The following is a 19,682-nucleotide window of genomic DNA, read 5'->3' as shown; positions in this document are numbered from 1 at the left end:
TACCCCGGGGCGGGCCGCACCGCCTGTCCTGTACCCCGGGGCGGGCCGCACCGCCTGTCCTGTACCCCGGAGCGGGCCGCACCGCCTGTCCTGTACCCCGGAGCGGGCCGCACCGCCTGTCCTGTACCCCGGAGCGGGCCGCACCGCCTGTCCTGTACCCCGGAGCGGGCCGCACCGCCTGTCCTGTACCCCGGAGCGGGCCGCACCGCCTGTCCTGTACCCCGGAGCGGGCCGCACCGCCTGTCCTGTACCCCGGAGCGGGCCGCACCGCCCGTCCTGTGCTCGGGGGTGCGGCACACCGCCTGTAATGTACTCGGGGGTGGGCCACACCATTGGGCGGTGCATAATACCTATGTGATGTAATCAGGGGTGGGGCATAATACACACATTGTATATCAGGGGTACACAATCCTATGAGGTCCACCCTGTAAGATTAAAGCAACCCCAAGGGTCACAATAAAAGGGGTCTGCCCCTTCGCTGTAGGCTAATGTGTTCATGATGGGGTCTGACAGATGAGACTGCATCGATCGGCAGAACAGGGAATGTTTCTCCTCGTCAGGATACGGCCGCTGCTCCCATCATTTACTACAGGGCCACTGTGCGTGGCATTATCCAGCAGCCCCACAGAGCGAAGGCCGCTCCATCTTGTATCTCCCAACAGGGACAGTGCAATGGCCGGCAGGTTTTGCCTATCAGTGCGGGTCTCGGTGGTCAAGACCCCTGCGATCAGTAACTTATCAGCTGTCCTGAGCAAGGACACACGCACAGTGTCCCCATCACACACGCCCCCCCCCCATTACACATGCACGCGCCTTACTTGCTGTCAGTGAATGTGTACGGCAGGGTCGCAGACTCTCTTCCTGCACGCTCGTCTTCAGAGAGACGCAGATTAAATGTTAGGTTGATTGTGGGGTCCACCTGAGGAGACGGGGGAAGACATCCGCTCATCTGCCGGCCAGTCATCCCTAGCACCCCCCACTCCTGGCCTCCTCCCCCACTCCCGGCCTCCTCCCCACTCCCAGCCTCCTCCCTACTACCTCCACTCCTGTCCTCCTCCCTACCACCTCCACTCCTAGCCTCCTCCCCCATTCCCAGCCTCCTTCCTACCACCTCCACTCCTAGCCTCCTCCCTACTACCTTCACTCTTGGCCTCCTCCCTACCACCTCCACTCCTAGCCTCCTCCCCCACTCCTGGCCGCCTCCTCCCCCCCACTCCTGGCCTCCTCCCCCACTCCCGGCCTCCTCCCTACTACCTCCACTCCTGGCCTCCTCCCTACCACCTCCACTCCCAGCCTCCTCCCGCACTCCCAGCTTCCTCCCTACTACCTCCACTCCTGGCCTCCCTACCACCTCCACTCCTAGCCTCCTCCCTACCACCTCCACTCCTAGCCTCCTCCCCCACTCCTAGCCTCCTCCCTACTACCTCCACTCCTGGCCTCCTCCCTACCATCTCCACTCCTGGCCTCCTCCCTTCTACCCCCCACTTCCGGCCTCCTCCCCCACTCCCAGCCTCCTCCCCCACTCCCAGCCTCCTCCCTACTACCCCCCACTCCTGGCCACCTCCCCCAGTCCTGGCCTCCCCCCACCACTGCCAGCCTGCTCCCTACTACCCCCACTCCCAGCCTCCTCCCCACTACCCTCCACTCCTGGCCTCATCCCTACCATCTCCACTCCTGGCCTCTTCCCCCACTCCTGGCCTCCTCCCTACTACCTCCACTCCTGGCCTCCTCCCTACCACCTCCACTCCTAGCCTCCTCCTGCACTCCCAGCCTCCTCCCTACTGCCTCCACTCCTGGCCTCCTCCCTACCGCCTCCACTCCTAGCCTCCTCCCGCACTCCCAGCCTCCTCCCTACTACCTCCACTCCTGGCCTCCTCCCTACCACCCCCACTCCTGGCCTCCTCCCCCACTCCTGGCCTCCTCCCTACTACCTCCACTCCTGGCCTCCTCCCTACCATCTCCACTCCTGGCCTCCTCCCCCACTCCCAGCCTCCTCCCTACTACCCCCCACTCCTGGCCACCTCCCCCAGTCCTGGCCTCCTCCCCACCACTGCCAGCCTCCTCCCTACTTCCCCCCACTCCCGGCCTCCCCCACTCCCAGCCTCCTCCCTACTACTCTCCACTCCTGGCCTCCTCCCTACCATCTCCACTCCTGGCCTCTTCCCCCACTCCCGGCCTCCTCCCTACCACTTCCACTCCTGGCCTCCTCCCTACCACCTCCACTCCTAGCCTCCTCCCTACCACCTCCACTCCTAGCCTCCTCCCCCACTCCTAGCCTCCTCCCTACTACCTCCACTCCTGGCCTCCTCCCTACCATCTCCACTCCTGGCCTCCTCCCCTACTCCTGGCCTCCTCCCCCACTCCCAGCCTCCTCCCCTCTACCCCCCACTTCCGGCCTCCCTACTACCCTCCACTCCTGGCCACCTCCCCGACTACCAGCCTCCTCCCCCACTCCCAGCCTCCTCCCTACTACTCCTAGTCCTGGCCTCCTCCCCCACTCCCAGCCTCCTCCCTACTACCCCCCACTCCCGGCCTCCTCCCCCCACTGCCAGCCTCCTCCTTACTACCCCCACTCCCAGCCTCCTCCCTACCCCCGACTCCCGGCCTTCTCCCCGACTCCTCCCCCACTGCTGGCCTCCTCCCCCACTCCTGGGTTCCTCCTTACTACCCCTAGTCTTGGCCTCCTCCCCCACTCCCAGCCTCCTCCCTACTACCCCCCCTCCTGGCCTCCCCCACTCGCAGCCTCCCCCCTACTACCCCCACTCCTGGCCTCCTCCCCCATTCGCAGCCTCCTCCCTACCACCCCCACCCCTGGCCTCCTCCCCCACTCCCAGCCTCCTCCCTACCACCCCCCTCTCCCAGCCTCCTCCCCACCACCCTCCACTCCTGGCCTCCCCCCACTCTCAGCCTCCTCCCTACCAACTCCACTCCTGGCCTCCTCCACTGATTCTGAGCCTCCTCCCTACCAACTCCACACTGGCCTCCACCCCCCCACTCCTGACCTCCTCCTCTCTACCATCCCCTACTCCTGGCCTCCTCCCTACCACCTCCATTCCTGGTCTCCTCCCCCACTCCCAGACACCTCCACTCCTGACCTCCTCCTCCCACTCCCAGATGCACTCTCAGCCTCCTCTCTACCACCTCCACTACTGGCCTCCCCCCACTCTCAGCCTTCTCCCTACCACCTCCACTCCTGGCCTCCTCCCTACCACCTCCACTACTGGTCTTCCCCCACTCAAAGCCTCCTCCCTACCACCTCCACTCCTGGTCTCCTTCCCCTACTCTCAGCCTCCTCCCTACCACCTCCACACCCACTCCTGCCCTCCTCCTTCCACTCAGCCTCCTCAATACCACCTCCACACCCACTACTGGCCTCCTCCCCCCCATTTCCTGCCTCCTCCCTACCAACCTCCACTCCTGGTCTACTCCTTCACTCCTGGCCTCCTACCCTCACTCTCAGCCTTCTACCAGCACCTCCACTCCAGGCATCCTCTCCCCACACTCCTGTCCTCCTCCTCCCTACCACCTAGACTCCAGGCCTCCACCCCCCCCTCACAAACTCCCTACTACCTCTTTTCCTGGACCCCCCCCACACTCCCGGCCTCCTCCCTACCACTTCCACTCCCGGTTTCCTCCCCACCACCTCCTTTCCTGTTCTCCTTCTACCACCTACACTCCCGCCCTCCTCCCCGTGACTGCACCTGTGCTCCATGCTCTGGTTCTCTTCCATCTTCACTATCTGTGTCCAGAGAGAAGTCGTCCCGCACCTGGAAACTTTGCACCTGCAGCACAAAGCTGATATCACCGCTGGCAGACACCAGAGGGCACTAGAGACCGGTGCACATTACCCTGTCCTCCTAGGGATGAGCCACGTGTAGCACTTACATGGGTGACCACTCGGCCACTCGGATTGCGGTGGGTGACGGTAGCTGTCGCCTTCCCTCCAGGGTCAGTGAGGTGGATGTCGGTGTCAGCAAGCAGACGGACAGATGGCAGGACGGCAGGGTCATGCAGGTCAGCGTGGAGCAGCGCCACAACACACGTGTCGCCTGTGAGTGTCAGCACAATCATCACTTACCTGTTCTACACCGGCTGCCATCGCTGTCATGTGACATCAGCCATGGCGCTCTCACCTGGCTCGCTCCGCGGTGCACTCAGCTCTCGCAACAGGCGGCAGACACTGGTAAGCGGACATCGTGCCAGGATCCAGCTCAGAGAGTCCAGGACAATGGTGAGGGGGCCGCCGGCATCACCCACCTGCTGCCGTATCCCCTGTACGGAGAGGTCGCGCAGAGTCAGAGAAGGAGGCGTTGTCTCCCAGCTCAGAGGGTTGGAGAATCCATCATGGAGTGTGAGGCTGAGGAGGAGGAAGACATAGGTCACACAAAGACAGCGTGCGGTCACCTTACACTGAGCCCAAAGCCATCACCACTGTCCTCTCCTCCTTCCCAACTCCCCCTCCTCACCTTTCTCCTGCCTCCTTTTCTCCTTCCCCATTCCCCTGCCTCCATTTCTCCTTCCCCATTCATTCAACCATCTGTCTTCCTTCTCCATTCCCCTGACCTTCTCTCCTCCTTCCCCACTCACCTTCCTTTACAACTCACTCTCCTCCCTTTTCCCCTGCCTTCTTGCCTCCTTCCCCATTCTCCTGCCTCCCCTCCTCCTTCCCCATGCCCCATCCTTTACAACTTCCCATTACCACCTTCTTTCCTCCTTCCCCACTTCCCGGACCTCCTCTTCACCACTACCTCAATCTCTTCTCCTTCACCATTACCTCAATCTCTTCTCTTTCCCTTGCCTCCTCCCCTCCTTCCCCACTCCTCAGATCTCGTTCCTCACTCCCTCGATCTCCTCTCCTCCTTCCCAGACACTCTCCTTTACAACTTCCCCTTCTCCCCTTTTTCCTCCTCTATTCCCCTGCCTTCTCTCCTACTCCCTCGACCTCCTATCCTCCATCCCCACTCCCCCTCCTTTACAACTCCCCCTCCTCCAATTTCCCCATTCCCCTGCCTCCTCTCTTCCTTCCCCACTCCCAACCCCTTTCGTTGTTCCCCACTCCCCTGACCGCCTCTCCTCATTCCCCACTCCCCTGACCGCCTCTCCTCGTTCCCCACTTCCCCGACCGCCTCTCCTTGTTCCCCACTCCTCCAACCGCCTCTTCTCATTCCCCACCCCCCGGCCGCCTCTCCTTGTTCCCCACTCCTCCATCCGCCTCTACTCGTTCCCCACTCCCCGACCACCTGTCCTCAGATATCCTCACCTCGTTCCCCACTCCTCCGACCTCCTCTCCTCCGTCCCCACTCTCCCGACCACCTCTCCTCCTTCCCCACTCCCCCGACCGCCTCTCCTCCATCCCCACTTCCTCCATCTCCTCTCCTCCTTCCCCAATCCCCATTCCCTTGCCTCCCCTCCTTCCCCATTCTCACTCCTGCCCTCTTTCCCCATTCCCCTGCCTCCTCCCCTCCTTCCTCACATCTCCTTAACTCTTTTCACTTCTCTGATCTCCTCTCCTCCTTTCCCATTTCCTCTCCTTCCCCATTCCCCTGCCTTCTCTCCTACTTCCCCACTCCCCCTGCCTCCTCTCCTCCTTCACAATTTCCCTGCCTCCTCTCCTCCTTCCCCACTCTCCTGACTGCCTCCCCTCCTTCCCCACGCCCTGACTGCCTCTCCTCCTTCCCCACTCCCTCGACCACCTGTCCTCTTTCCCGACTCAGCTCACCTCCTTTCCTCCTTCCCCATTCCCTTACCACCTCTCCGACCTCATCTCTTCCTTCCCCACTCCCCCGAACTCATCTCTTCCTTCCCCACTCTCCCGAACTCATCTCTTCCTTCCCCACTCCCCTGATCTCTTTCTTCCCCACTTCTTCGACCTTCCCCACTCCCTGGACTTCATCTCTTCCTTCCCCACTCCCCCAAACCTCATCTCTTCCTTCCCCACTCCCCCAAACCTCATCTCTTCCTTCCCCACTCCCCCAAACCTCATCTCTTCCTTCCCCACTCCCCCAAACCTCATCTCTTCCTTCCCCACTCCCCCGAACTCATCTCTTCCTTCCCCACTCTCCTGACCTCCTTCCCCACTCCCCCAACCTCATCTCTTCCTTCCCCCTTCCCCACTCCCTGGACCTCATCTATTCCTTCCCCCCTTCTTCGACATTCCCCACTCCCTGGACCTCATCTCTTCCTTCACCACTCCCCCGACCTAATCTCTTCCTTCCCCACTCCCCAAACCTCATCTCTTCCTTCCCCACTCCCCCGAACTCATCTCTTCCTTCCCCACTCCTTCGACCTTCCCCACTCCCTGGACCTCATCTCTTCCTTCCCCACTCCCCGGACCTCATCTCTTCCTTCCTCACTCCCCCGACCTCATCTCTTCCTTCCTCACTCCCCCGACCTCATCTCTTCCTTCCTCACTCCCCCGACCTCATCTCTTCCTTCCCCACTCCCCTGAACCTCATCTCTTCCTTTCCCACTCCCAGACCTCATCTCTTCCTTCCCCACTCTCCTGACCTCCTTCCCCACTCCCCCAACCTCATCTCTTCCTTCCCCCTTCCCCACTCCCTGGACCTCATCTATTCCTTCCCCCCTTCTTCGACATTCCCCACTCCCTGGACCTCATCTCTTCCTTCCCCACTCCCTGGACCTCATCTCTTCCTTCCCCACTCCCCAAACCTCATCTCTTCCTTCCCCACTCCCCAAACCTCATCTCTTCCTTCCCCACTCCCCCGAACTCATCTCTTCCTTCCCCACTCCTTCGACCTTCCCCACTCCCTGGACCTCATCTCTTCCTTCCTCACTCCCCCGACCTCATCTCTTCCTTCCTCACTCCCCCGACCTCATCTCTTCCTTCCTCACTCCCCCGACCTCATCTCTTCCTTCCTCACTCCCCTGAACCTCATCTCTTCCTTCCCCACTCCCCTGAACCTCATCTCTTCCTTTCCCACTCCCAGACCTCATCTCTTCCCCACTCCCCCAACCTCATCTCTTCCTTTCCCACTCCCAGACCTCATCTCTTCCTTCCCCACTCATCTCTTCCTTCCCCACTCCCCCAAACCTCATCTCTTCCTTCCCCACTCCCAGACCTCATCTCTTCCTTCCCCACTCCCCCAAACCTCATCTCTTCCTTCCCCACTCCCCCGAACTCATATCTTCCTTCCCGACTCTCCCGACCTCCTTCCCCACTCTCCCAACCTCATCTCTTCCTTCCCCACTCCCCTGATCTCTTCCTTCCCCACTTCTTCGACCTTCCCCACTCCCTGGACCTCATCTCTTCCTTCACCACTCCCCCGACCTCATCTCTTCCTTCCCCACACCTCATCACTTCCTTCCCCACTCCCCCAAACCTCATCTCTTCCTTCCCCACTCCCCCGACCTCATCTCTTCCTTCCCCACTCCCCTGAACCTCATCTCTTCCTTTCCCACTCCCCAGACCTCATCTCTTCCTTCCCCACTCCCCCGACGTAATCTTTTCCCTTCCCACTCCCCCAACCTCATCTCTTCCTTCCCCACTCCCCTGCCTCTCATCCTTCCCTCTCCCTCCCTCAGCTATGTCCTCCTCTTGGCCATTGATGGTGAGGCCGCTCACCTGGATGATATCTCCTGTGGTAAACCTTCCAGGAACTCTTCTTCAGGAGTTTCATAAGTGAAGACATGGACTCGTTCAGCCCTATAACAACACAAACCGAAGTAACACGTGAGAATGTAACTCAGCTCCCATGCGCCATGGTACCAGTGCTCTGATGCCGCCACTCCCCAGATAATCCCCCGCCACGGAGCGCTCGTGCTTCCTGTGCCATCAGTAGTGAATGGTGTCTTAGACAGCTACAGCGATAGCCAGGAAAGAAGAGGACAACAATCTGGCGGGTGACAGCCCACTTGGGGGACACAGCTGAAACGCTGCGACTAAGGATGTGGGAACACAATGCAGCCCGGGAGAATGTCTGCTACACAGCATGTCCAGAGAGAAAGGGGAGAGAGGAGCAGCGATGAGGAGCGCTAGGGAAACAAGGAGGAGGAACATAAGAGAGGCAGGGAAGAAGCGGAGCGAAAGAGACAGGGAGCAAGAAGGAGCGTAAGAAAGACAGGGAGAGGAGGAGCGAAAGAAAGACAGGGAGGAGGAGAGTAAGAAAGACAGGGAGAGGAGGAGAGTAAGAAAGACAGGGAGGAGGAGGAGAGGAAGAAAGACGGAGAGGAGGAGAGTAAGAAAGACGGAGAGGAGAGTAAGAAAGACGGAGGAGGAGCGTAAGAAAGGCAGGGAGGAGGAGGAGAGGAAGAAAGGGAGAAGAGGAGCGTAAGAAAGACGGAGAGGAGGAGCGTAAGAAAGACGGAGAGGAGGAGCGTAAGAAAGACAGGGAGAAGAGGCGCGTAAGAAAGACAGAGAGGAGGTGCGTAAGAAAGACAGGGAGAGGAGGTGCGTAAGAAAGACAGGGAGGAGGAGGAGAGTAAGAAAGGCAGGGAGGAGGAGCGTAAGAAAGATGGAGGAGGAGAGTAAGAAAGGCAGGGAGGAGGAGCGTAAGAAAGACGGAGGAGGAGAGTAAGAAAGACGGAGGAGGAGGAGAGTAAGAAAGGCAGGGAGGAGGTGCGTAAGAAAGACAGGGAGAGGAGGAGCGTAAGAAAGGCAGGGAGGAGGAGGAGAGTAAGAAAGGCAGGGAGGAGGAGAGTAACAAAGGCAGGGAGGAGGAGCGTAAGACAGACAGGGAGGAGGAGGAGCGTAAGAAAGACAGGGAGGAGGAGGAGCGTAAGAAAGACGGAGGAGGAGCGTAAGAAAGACAGGGAGAGGAGGAGAGTAAGAAAGACGGAGGAGGAGCGTAAGAAAGACGGAGGAGGAGCGTAAGAAAGACAGGGAGAGGAGGAGCGTAAGAAAGACAGGGAGAGGAGGAGCGTAAGAAAGACAGGGAGAGGAGGAGCGTAAGAAAGACAGGGAGAGGAGGAGCGTAAGAAAGACAGGGAGAGGAGGAGCGTAAGAAAGACGGAGAGGAGGAGAGTAAGAAAGACGGAGAGGAGCAGCGTAAGAAAGACAGGGAGAGGAGGAGCGTAAGAAAGGCAGGGAGGAGGAGGAGAGTAAGAAAGGCAGGGAGGAGGAGAGTAACAAAGGCAGGGAGGAGGAGCGTAAGACAGACAGGGAGGAGGAGGAGCGTAAGAAAGACAGGGAGGAGGAGGAGCGTAAGAAAGACGGAGGAGGAGCGTAAGAAAGACAGGGAGAGGAGGAGAGTAAGAAAGACGGAGGAGGAGCGTAAGAAAGACGGAGGAGGAGCGTAAGAAAGACAGGGAGAGGAGGAGCGTAAGAAAGACAGGGAGAGGAGGAGCGTAAGAAAGACAGGGAGAGGAGGAGCGTAAGAAAGACAGGGAGAGGAGGAGCGTAAGAAAGACGGAGAGGAGGAGAGTAAGAAAGACGGAGAGGAGCAGCGTAAGAAAGACAGGGAGAGGAGGAGCGTAAGAAAGACAGGGAGAGGAGGAGCGTAAGAAAGACAGGGAGAGGAGGAGCGTAAGAAAGACGGAGAGGAGGAGAGTAAGAAAGACAGGGAGAAGAGGAGTGTAAGAAAGACGGAGAGGAGGAGAGTAAGAAAGACAGGGAGAGGAGGAGAGTAAGAAAGACAGGGAGGAGGAGGAGGAGAGGAAGAAAGACAGAGAAGAGGAGCGTAAGAAAGACGGAGAGGAGGAGAGAAAGAAAGACAGGGAGGAGGAGCGTAAGAAAGGCAGGGAGAGGAGCAGCGTAAGAAAGCCAGGGAGGAGGAGCGTAAGAAAGGCAGGGAGGAGGAGGAGAGGAAGAAAGACAGGGAGAAGAGGAGCGTTAGAAAGACGGAGAGGAGGAGAGTAAGAAAGACAGGGAGAGGAGGAGAGTAAGAAAGACAGGGAGGAGGAGCGTAAGAAAGGCAGGGAGGAGGAGCGCAAGAAAGACAGGGAGGAGGAGCGTAAGAAAGACAGGGAGAGGAGGAGCGTAAGAAAGACAGGGAGGAGGAGCATAAGAAAGACGGAGGAGGAGAGTAAGAAAGACAGGGAGAGGAGGAGCGTAAGAAAGACGGAGAGGAGGAGCGTAAGAAAGACGGAGAGGAGGAGCGTAAGAAAGACAGGGAGGAGGAGCGTAAGAAAGGCAGGGAGAGGAGCAGCGTAAGAAAGACAGGGAGGAGGAGCGTAAGAAAGGTAGGGAGGAGGAGGAGAGGAAGAAAGACAGGGAGAAGAGGAGCGTAAGAAAGACGGAGAGGAGGAGAGTAAGAAAGACGGAGAGGAGGAGCGTAAGAAAGACGGAGAGGAGGTGCGTAAGAAAGACAGAGAGAGGAGGAGCGTAAGAAAGGCAGGGAGGAGGAGGAGAGTAAGAAAGGCAGGGAGGAGGAGCGCAAGAAAGACAGGGAGGAGGAGCGTAAGAAAGACGGAGGAGGAGGAGAGTAAGAAAGACGGAGGAGGAGGAGAGTAAGAAAGGCAGGGAGAGGAGGAGCGTAAGAAAGGCAGGGAGAGGAGGAGCGTAAGAAAGGCAGGGAGAGGAGGAGCGTAAGAAAGACAGGGAGGAGGAGCGTAAGAAAGGGAGGAGGAGGAGAGTAAGAAAGACAGGGAGAGGAGGAGCGTAAGAAAGGCAGGGAGAGGAGGAGAGTAAGAAAGACGGAGGAGGAGCGTAAGAAAGACAGGGAGGAGGAGCGTAAGAAAGACAGGGAGAGGAGGAGAGTAAGAAAGGCAGGGAGAGGAGGAGCGTAAGAAAGGCAGGGAGAGGAGGAGAGTAAGAAAGACAGGGAGGAGGAGCGTAAGAAAGACAGGGAGGAGGAGCGTAAGAAAGACGGAGAGGAGGAGCGTAAGAAAGACGGAGAGGAAGAGCGTAAGAAAGACGGGGGAGGAGGAGAGTAAGAAAGGCAGGGGGAGGAGGAGGAGAGTAAAAAAGGCAGGGAGAGGAGGAGCGTAAGAAAGACAGGGAGGAGGAGCGTAAGAAAGGCAGGGAGAGGAGCAGCGTAAGAAAGCCAGGGAGGAGGAGAGGAAGAAAGACAGGGAGAAGAGGAGCGTTAGAAAGACGGAGAGGAGGAGAGTAAGAAAGACGGAGAGGAGGAGAGTAAGAAAGACGGAGAGGAGGAGAGTAAGAAAGACGGAGAGGAGGAGCGTAAGAAAGACAGGGAGAGGAGGTGCGTAAGAAAGACAGGGAGAGGAGGAGCGTAAGAAAGGCAGGGAGGAGGAGGAGAGTAAGAAAGGCAGGGAGGAGGAGCGCAAGAAAGACAGGGAGGAGGAGCGTAAGAAAGACGGAGGAGGAGGAGAGTAAGAAAGACGGAGAGGAGGAGTGTAAGAAAGGCAGGGAGAGGAGGAGCGTAAGAAAGGCAGGGAGAGGAGGAGCGTAAGAAAGACAGGGAGGAGGAGCGTAAGAAAGACGGAGGAGGAGCGTAAGAAAGACAGGGAGGAGGAGGAGAGTAAGAAAGACAGGGAGAGGAGGAGCGTAAGAAAGGCAGGGAGAGGAGGAGAGTAAGAAAGACAGGGAGGAGGAGCGTAAGAAAGACAGGGAGAGGAGGAGCGTAAGAAAGGCAGGGAGAGGAGGAGAGTAAGAAAGACAGGGAGGAGGAGCGTAAGAAAGACAGGGAGGAGGAATGTAAGAAAGACGGAGAGGAGGAGCGTAAGAAAGACAGGGAGAGGAGGAGCGTAAGAAAGACGGAGGAGGAGAGTAAGAAAGGCAGGGGGAGGAGGAGGAGAGTAAGAAAGGCAGGGAGAGAAGGAGCGTAAGAAAGACGGAGGAGGAGCGTAAGAAAGGCAGGGAGAGGAGCAGCGTAAGAAAGCCAGGGAGGAGGAGAGGAAGAAAGACAGGGAGAAGAGGAGCGTTAGAAAGACAGGGAGAGGAGGAGAGTAAGAAAGACAGGGAGGAGGAGCGTAAGAAAGACAGGGAGAGGAGGAGCGTAAGAAAGACGGAGAGGAGGAGCGTAAGAAAGACAGGGAGGAGGAGCGTAAGAAAGACAGGGAGGAGGAGGAGAGGAAGAAAGACAGGGAGAGGAGGAGAGTAAGAAAGACAGGGAGGAGGAGCGTAAGAAAGGCAGGGAGAGGAGCAGCGTAAGAAAGACAGGGAGGAGGAGCGTAAGAAAGGTAGGGAGGAGGAGGAGAGGAAGAAAGACGGAGAAGAGGAGCGTAAGAAAGACGGAGAGGAGGAGAGTAAGAAAGACGGAGAGGAGGAGCTTAAGAAAGACAGGGAGAGGAGGAGTGTAAGAAAGGCAGGGAGAGGAGGAGCGTAAGAAAGGCAGGGAGAGGAGGAGCGTAAGAAAGACAGGGAGGAGGAGCGTAAGAAAGGGAGGAGGAGGAGAGTAAGAAAGACAGGGAGAGGAGGAGCGTAAGAAAGGCAGGGAGAGGAGGAGAGTAAGAAAGACAGGGAGGAGGAGCGTAAGAAAGACAGGGAGAGGAGGAGAGTAAGAAAGGCAGGGAGAGGAGGAGCGTAAGAAAGGCAGGGAGAGGAGGAGAGTAAGAAAGACAGGGAGGAGGAGCGTAAGAAAGACAGAGGAGGAGCGTAAGAAAGACAGGGAGAGGAGCGTAAGAAAGACAGGGAGAGGAGGAGCGTAAGAAAGACGGAGGAGGAGGAGAGTAAGAAAGGCAGGGGGAGGAGGAGGAGAGTAAGAAAGGCAGGGAGAGGAGGAGCGTAAGAAAGGCAGGGAGGAGGAGCGTAAGAACAATAGGGAGGAGGAGCGTAAGAAAGGCAGGGAGAGGAGGAGCATAAGAAAGGCAGGGGGAGGAGGAGCGTAAGAAAGACAGGGAGAGGAGGAGCGTAAGAAAGACAGGGAGAGGAGGAGCGTAAGAAAGACAGGGAGAGGAGGAGCGTAAGAAAGACAGGGAGAGGAGGAGCGTAAGAAAGACAGGGAGAGGAGGAGAGTAAGAAAGGCAGGGAGAGGAGGAGCGTAAGAAAGGCAGGGAGGAGGAGCGTAAGAAAGACAGGGAGGAGGAGCGTAAGAAAGGCAGGGGGAGGAGGAGTGTAAGAAAGACAGGGAGAAGAGGAGCGTAAGAAAGACAGGGAGAGGAGGAGTGTAAGAAAGGCAGGGAGGGAGAGGAGGAGCGTAAGAAAGGCAGGGAGGGAGAGGAGGAGCGTAAGAAAGACGGAGGAGGAGCGTAAGAAAGACAGGGAGGAGCGTAAGAAAGACAGGGAGGAGCGTAAGAAAGACGGAGGAGGAGCGTAAGAAAGACAGGGAGGAGGAGCGTAAGAAAGGCAGGGAGGAGGAGAGTAAGAAAGACAGGGAGAGGAGGAGCGTAAGAAAGACCGGGAGGAGGAGGAGTGTAAGAAAGACAGGGAGGAGGAGAGTAAGAAAGACAGGGAGGAGGAGAGTAAGAAAGACAGGGAGGAGGAGAGTAAGAAAGACGGAGGAGGAGAGTAAGAAAGACAGGGAGAGGAGGAGCGTAAGAAATACAGGGAGAGGAGGAGCGTAAGAAACACAGGGAGGAGGAGTGTAAGAAAGACAGGGAGAGGAGGAGCGTAAGAAAGACAGGGAGAGGAGGTGCGTAAGAAAGACAGGGAGAGGAGGTGCGTAAGAAAGACAGGGAGAGGAGGAGCGTAAGAAAGGCAGGGAGGAGGAGGAGAGTAAGAAAGGCAGGGAGAGGAGGAGCGTAAGAAAGGCAGGGAGGAGGAGCGTAAGAAAAACAGGGAGGAGGAGCGTAAGAAAGACGGGGAGGAGGAGCATAAGAAAGGCAGGGGGAGGAGTGTAAGAAAGGCAGGGGGAGGAGGAGTGTAAGAAAGACAGGGAGAAGAGGAGCGTAAGAAAGACAGGGAGAGGAGGAGTGTAAGAAAGACAGGGAGGAGGAGGAGCGTAAGAAAGGGAGGGAGAGGAGGAGCGTAAGAAAGACGGAGGAGGAGGAGCGTAAGAAAGACGGAGGAGGAGCGTAAGAAAGACCGGGAGGAGGAGCGTAAGAAAGGCAGGGAGGAGGAGATTAAGAAAGACAGGGAGAGGAGGAGCGTAAGAAAGACCGGGAGGAGGAGGAGTGTAAGAAAGACAGGGAGGAGGAGAGTAAGAAAGACGAAGGAGGAGAGTAAGAAAGACAGGGAGGAGGGTAAGAAAGGCAGGGAGAGGAGCAGCGTAAGAAAGGCAGGGAGGAGGAGCGTAAGAAAGGCAGGGAGGAGGAGGAGAGGAAGAAAGACAGGGAGAAGAGGAGCGTAAGAAAGACGGAGAGGAGGAGAGTAAGAAAGACGGAGAGGAGGAGAGTAAGAAAGACAGGGAAGAGGAGCGTAAGAAAGGCAGGGAGGGAGAGGAGGAGCGTAAGAAAGACGGAGGAGGAGGAGCGTAAGAAAGACGGAGGAGGAGGAGCGTAAGAAAGACAGGGAGGAGGAGCGTAAGAAAGACGGAGGAGGAGCGTAAGAAAGACCGGGAGGAGGAGCGTAAGAAAGACCGGGAGGAGGAGCGTAAGAAAGGCAGGGAGGAGGAGAGTAAGAAAGACAGGGAGAGGAGGAGCGTAAGAAAGACCGGGAGGAGGAGGAGTGTAAGAAAGACAGGGAGGAGGAGAGTAAGAAAGACGGAGGAGGAGAGTAAGAAAGACAGGGAGGAGCGTAAGAAAGGCAGGGAGAGGAGCAGCGTAAGAAAGACAGGGAGGAGGAGCGTAAGAAAGGCAGGGAGGAGGAGGAGAGGAAGAAAGACAGGGAGAAGAGGAGCGTAAGAAAGACGGAGAGGAGGAGAGTAAGAAAGACAAAGAGGAGGAGAGTAAGAAAGACAGGGAGGAGGAGCGTAAGAAAGACAGGGAGGAGGAGAGTAAGAAAGACAGGGAGAGGAGGAGCGTAAGAAAGACAGGGAGGAGGAGGAGAGGAAGAAAGACAGGGAGAGGAGGAGAGTAAGAAAGAAAGGGAAGTGGAGCTTAAGAAAGGCAGGGAGGAGGAGGAGAGGAAGTAAGACGGAGAGGAGGAGCGTAAGAAAGACAGGGAGAGGAGGAGCGTAAGAAAGACGGAGAGGAGGAGAGTAAGAAAGGCAGGGAGAGGAGGAGCGTAAGAAAGGCAGGGAGAGGAGGAACGTAAGAAAGACAGGGAGGAGGAGCGTAAGAAAGGCAGGGAGAGGAGGAGCATAAGAAAGACAGGGAGAGGAGGAGAGTAAGAAAGGCAGGGAGAGGAGGAGCGTAAGAAAGGCAGGGAGGAGGAGCGTAAGAAAGACAGGGAGGAGGAGCGTAAGAAAGACAGGGAGAGGAGGAGCGTAAGAAAGGCAGGGAGAGGAGGAGCATAAGAAAGGCAGGGGGAGGAGGAGCGTAAGAAAGACAGGGAGAGGAGGAGCGTAAGAAAGACAGGGAGGAGGAGGAGCGTAAGAAAGACAGGGAGAAGAGGAGCGTAAGAAAGACGGAGAGGAGGAGAGTAAGAAAGACAGGGAGAGGAGGAGAGTAAGAAAGACAGGGAGAGGAGGAGAGTAAGACAGGGAGAGGAGGAGCGTAAGAAAGACAGGGAGAGGAGGAGCGTAAGAAAGACAGGGAGAGGAGGAGAGTTAGAAAGAGGGAGAGGAGGAGAGTAAGAATGACGGAGGAGGAGAGTAAGAAAGACAGGGAGGAGCGTAAGAAAGGCAGGGAGAGGAGCAGCGTAAGAAAGACAGGGAGGAGGAGCGTAAGAAAGCCAGGGAGGAGGAGAGGAAGAAAGACAGGGAGAAGAGGAGCGTTAGAAAGACGGAGAGGAGGAGAGTAAGAAAGACGGAGAGGAGGAGAGTAAGAAAGACGGAGAGGAGGAGAGTAAGAAAGACGGAGAGGAGGAGCGTAAGAAAGACAGGGAGAGGAGGTGCGTAAGAAAGACAGGGAGAGGAGGAGCGTAAGAAAGGCAGGGAGGAGGAGGAGAGTAAGAAAGGCAGGGAGGAGGAGCGCAAGAAAGACAGGGAGGAGGAGCGTAAGAAAGACGGAGGAGGAGGAGAGTAAGAAAGACGGAGAGGAGGAGTGTAAGAAAGGCAGGGAGAGGAGGAGCGTAAGAAAGGCAGGGAGAGGAGGAGCGTAAGAAAGACAGGGAGGAGGAGCGTAAGAAAGACGGAGGAGGAGCGTAAGAAAGACAGGGAGGAGGAGGAGAGTAAGAAAGACAGGGAGAGGAGGAGCGTAAGAAAGGCAGGGAGAGGAGGAGAGTAAGAAAGACAGGGAGGAGGAGCGTAAGAAAGACAGGGAGAGGAGGAGCGTAAGAAAGGCAGGGAGAGGAGGAGCGTAAGAAAGACAGGGAGGAGGAGCGTAAGAAAGACAGGGAGGAGGAATGTAAGAAAGACGGAGAGGAGGAGCGTAAGAAAGACAGGGAGAGGAGGAGCGTAAGAAAGACGGAGGAGGAGAGTAAGAAAGGCAGGGGGAGGAGGAGGAGAGTAAGAAAGGCAGGGAGAGAAGGAGCGTAAGAAAGACGGAGGAGGAGCGTAAGAAAGGCAGGGAGAGGAGCAGCGTAAGAAAGCCAGGGAGGAGGAGAGGAAGAAAGACAGGGAGAAGAGGAGCGTTAGAAAGACAGGGAGAGGAGGAGAGTAAGAAAGGCAGGGAGAGGAGGAGCGTAAGAAAGGCAGGGAGAGGAGGAGAGTAAGAAAGACAGGGAGGAGGAGCGTAAGAAAGACAGGGAGAGGAGGAGCGTAAGAAAGACAGGGAGAGGAGGAGCGTAAGAAAGACGGAGAGGAGGAGCGTAAGAAAGACAGGGAGGAGGAGCGTAAGAAAGACAGGGAGGAGGAGGAGAGGAAGAAAGACAGGGAGAGGAGGAGAGTAAGAAAGACAGGGAGGAGGAGCGTAAGAAAGGCAGGGAGAGGAGCAGCGTAAGAAAGACAGGGAGGAGGAGCGTAAGAAAGGTAGGGAGGAGGAGGAGAGGAAGAAAGACGGAGAAGAGGAGCGTAAGAAAGACGGAGAGGAGGAGAGTAAGAAAGACGGAGAGGAGGAGCTTAAGAAAGACAGGGAGAGGAGGAGTGTAAGAAAGACAGGGAGAGGAGGAGCGTAAGAAAGGCAGGGAGAGGAGGAGCGTAAGAAAGGCAGGGAGAGGAGGAGCGTAAGAAAGACAGGGAGGAGGAGCGTAAGAAAGGGAGGAGGAGGAGAGTAAGAAAGACAGGGAGAGGAGGAGCGTAAGAAAGGCAGGGAGAGGAGGAGAGTAAGAAAGACAGGGAGGAGGAGCGTAAGAAAGACAGGGAGAGGAGGAGAGTAAGAAAGGCAGGGAGAGGAGGAGCGTAAGAAAGGCAGGGAGAGGAGGAGAGTAAGAAAGACAGGGAGGAGGAGCGTAAGAAAGACAGAGGAGGAGCGTAAGAAAGACAGGGAGAGGAGCGTAAGAAAGACAGGGAGAGGAGGAGCGTAAGAAAGACGGAGGAGGAGGAGAGTAAGAAAGGCAGGGGGAGGAGGAGGAGAGTAAGAAAGGCAGGGAGAGGAGGAGCGTAAGAAAGGCAGGGAGGAGGAGCGTAAGAACAATAGGGAGGAGGAGCGTAAGAAAGGCAGGGAGAGGAGGAGCATAAGAAAGGCAGGGGGAGGAGGAGCGTAAGAAAGACAGGGAGAGGAGGAGCGTAAGAAAGACAGGGAGAGGAGGAGCGTAAGAAAGACAGGGAGAGGAGGAGCGTAAGAAAGACAGGGAGAGGAGGAGCGTAAGAAAGACAGGGAGAGGAGGAGAGTAAGAAAGGCAGGGAGAGGAGGAGCGTAAGAAAGGCAGGGAGGAGGAGCGTAAGAAAGACAGGGAGGAGGAGCGTAAGAAAGGCAGGGGGAGGAGGAGTGTAAGAAAGACAGGGAGAAGAGGAGCGTAAGAAAGACAGGGAGAGGAGGAGTGTAAGAAAGGCAGGGAGGGAGAGGAGGAGCGTAAGAAAGGCAGGGAGGGAGAGGAGGAGCGTAAGAAAGACGGAGGAGGAGCGTAAGAAAGACAGGGAGGAGCGTAAGAAAGACAGGGAGGAGCGTAAGAAAGACGGAGGAGGAGCGTAAGAAAGACAGGGAGGAGGAGCGTAAGAAAGGCAGGGAGGAGGAGAGTAAGAAAGACAGGGAGAGGAGGAGCGTAAGAAAGACCGGGAGGAGGAGGAGTGTAAGAAAGACAGGGAGGAGGAGAGTAAGAAAGACAGGGAGGAGGAGAGTAAGAAAGACAGGGAGGAGGAGAGCAAGAAAGACGGAGGAGGAGAGTAAGAAAGACAGGGAGAGGAGGAGCGTAAGAAATACAGGGAGAGGAGGAGCGTAAGAAACACAGGGAGGAGGAGTGTAAGAAAGACAGGGAGAGGAGGAGCGTAAGAAAGACAGGGAGAGGAGGTGCGTAAGAAAGACAGGGAGAGGAGGTGCGTAAGAAAGACAGGGAGAGGAGGAGCGTAAGAAAGGCAGGGAGGAGGAGGAGAGTAAGAAAGGCAGGGAGAGGAGGAGCGTAAGAAAGGCAGGGAGGAGGAGCGTAAGAAAAACAGGGAGGAGGAGCGTAAGAAAGACGGGGAGGAGGAGCGTAAGAAAGGCAGGGGGAGGAGTGTAAGAAAGGCAGGGGGAGGAGGAGTGTAAGAAAGACAGGGAGAAGAGGAGCGTAAGAAAGACAGGGAGAGGAGGAGTGTAAGAAAGACAGGGAGGAGGAGGAGCGTAAGAAAGGGAGGGAGAGGAGGAGCGTAAGAAAGACGGAGGAGGAGGAGCGTAAGAAAGACGGAGGAGGAGCGTAAGAAAGACCGGGAGGAGGAGCGTAAGAAAGGCAGGGAGGAGGAGAGTAAGAAAGACAGGGAGAGGAGGAGCGTAAGAAAGACCGGGAGGAGGAGGAGTGTAAGAAAGACAGGGAGGAGGAGAGTAAGAAAGACGAAGGAGGAGAGTAAGAAAGACAGGGAGGAGGGTAAGAAAGGCAGGGAGAGGAGCAGCGTAAGAAAGGCAGGGAGGAGGAGCGTAAGAAAGGCAGGGAGGAGGAGGAGAGGAAGAAAGACAGGGAGAAGAGGAGCGTAAGAAAGACGGAGAGGAGGAGAGTAAGAAAGACGGAGAGGAGGAGAGTAAGAAAGACAGGGAAGAGGAGCGTAAGAAAGGCAGGGAGGGAGAGGAGGAGCGTAAGAAAGACGGAGGAGGAGGAGCGTAAGAAAGACGGAGGAGGAGGAGCGTAAGAAAGACAGGGAGGAGGAGCGTAAGAAAGACGGAGGAGGAGCGTAAGAAAGACCGGGAGGAGGAGCGTAAGAAAGACCGGGAGGAGGAGCGTAAGAAAGGCAGGGAGGAGGAGAGTAAGAAAGACAGGGAGAGGAGGAGCGTAAGAAAGACCGGGAGGAGGAGGAGTGTAAGAAAGACAGGGAGGAGGAGAGTAAGAAAGACGGAGGAGGAGAGTAAGAAAGACAGGGAGGAGTGTAAGAAAGGCAGGGAGAGGAGCAGCGTAAGAAAGACAGGGAGGAGGAGCGTAAGAAAGGCAGGGAGGAGGAGGAGAGGAAGAAAGACAGGGAGAAGAGGAGCGTAAGAAAGACGGAGAGGAGGAGAGTAAGAAAGACAAAGAGGAGGAGAGTAAGAAAGACAGGGAGGAGGAGCGTAAGAAAGACAGGGAGGAGGAGCGTAAGAAAGACAGAGAGGAGGAGCGTAAGAAAGACAGGGAGGAGGAGCGTAAGAAAGACAGGGAGGAGGAGAGTAAGAAAGACAGGGAGAGGAGGAGCGTAAGAAAGACAGGGAGGAGGAGGAGAGGAAGAAAGACAGGGAGAGGAGGAGAGTAAGAAAGAAAGGGAAGTGGAGCTTAAGAAAGGCAGGGAGGAGGAGGAGAGGAAGAAAGACGGAGAGGAGGAGCGTAAGAAAGACAGGGAGAGGAGGAGCGTAAGAAAGACGGAGAGGAGGAGAGTAAGAAAGGCAGGGAGAGGAGGAGCGTAAGAAAGGCAGGGAGAGGAGGAACGTAAGAA

The 19,682-nt window shown here is 56.8% G+C and overlaps 1 protein-coding gene across 1 annotated transcript in view; it reads right to left on the bottom strand.

Annotated features, from left to right (window-relative positions):
- ELP5 (elongator acetyltransferase complex subunit 5) overlaps window positions 1–19,682 on the bottom strand; it is a 33,233-nt gene that overhangs the window by 592 nt on the left and 12,959 nt on the right. Inside the window, exons 3-7 of the mRNA XM_073564066.1 lie at window positions 7,583–7,663; window positions 4,134–4,357; window positions 3,886–4,049; window positions 3,702–3,782; window positions 819–919 (exon numbers count right to left, since the gene is read on the bottom strand). Of these exons, the coding sequence (XP_073420167.1) occupies window positions 819–919; window positions 3,702–3,782; window positions 3,886–4,049; window positions 4,134–4,357; window positions 7,583–7,663 (651 nt within the window). The remainder of the gene's footprint in view (window positions 1–818; window positions 920–3,701; window positions 3,783–3,885; window positions 4,050–4,133; window positions 4,358–7,582; window positions 7,664–19,682) is intronic.

Source organism: Dendrobates tinctorius, unplaced genomic scaffold, assembly GCF_039654945.1.
Source record: "Dendrobates tinctorius isolate UK_male_01 unplaced genomic scaffold, ASM3965494v1 ptg000424l, whole genome shotgun sequence".
Lineage (NCBI taxonomy): Eukaryota > Metazoa > Chordata > Amphibia > Anura > Dendrobatidae > Dendrobates > Dendrobates tinctorius.
The sequence above is the reverse complement of the archived record's forward strand: the minus strand, read 5'-3'. Positions and strand labels throughout refer to the sequence as shown.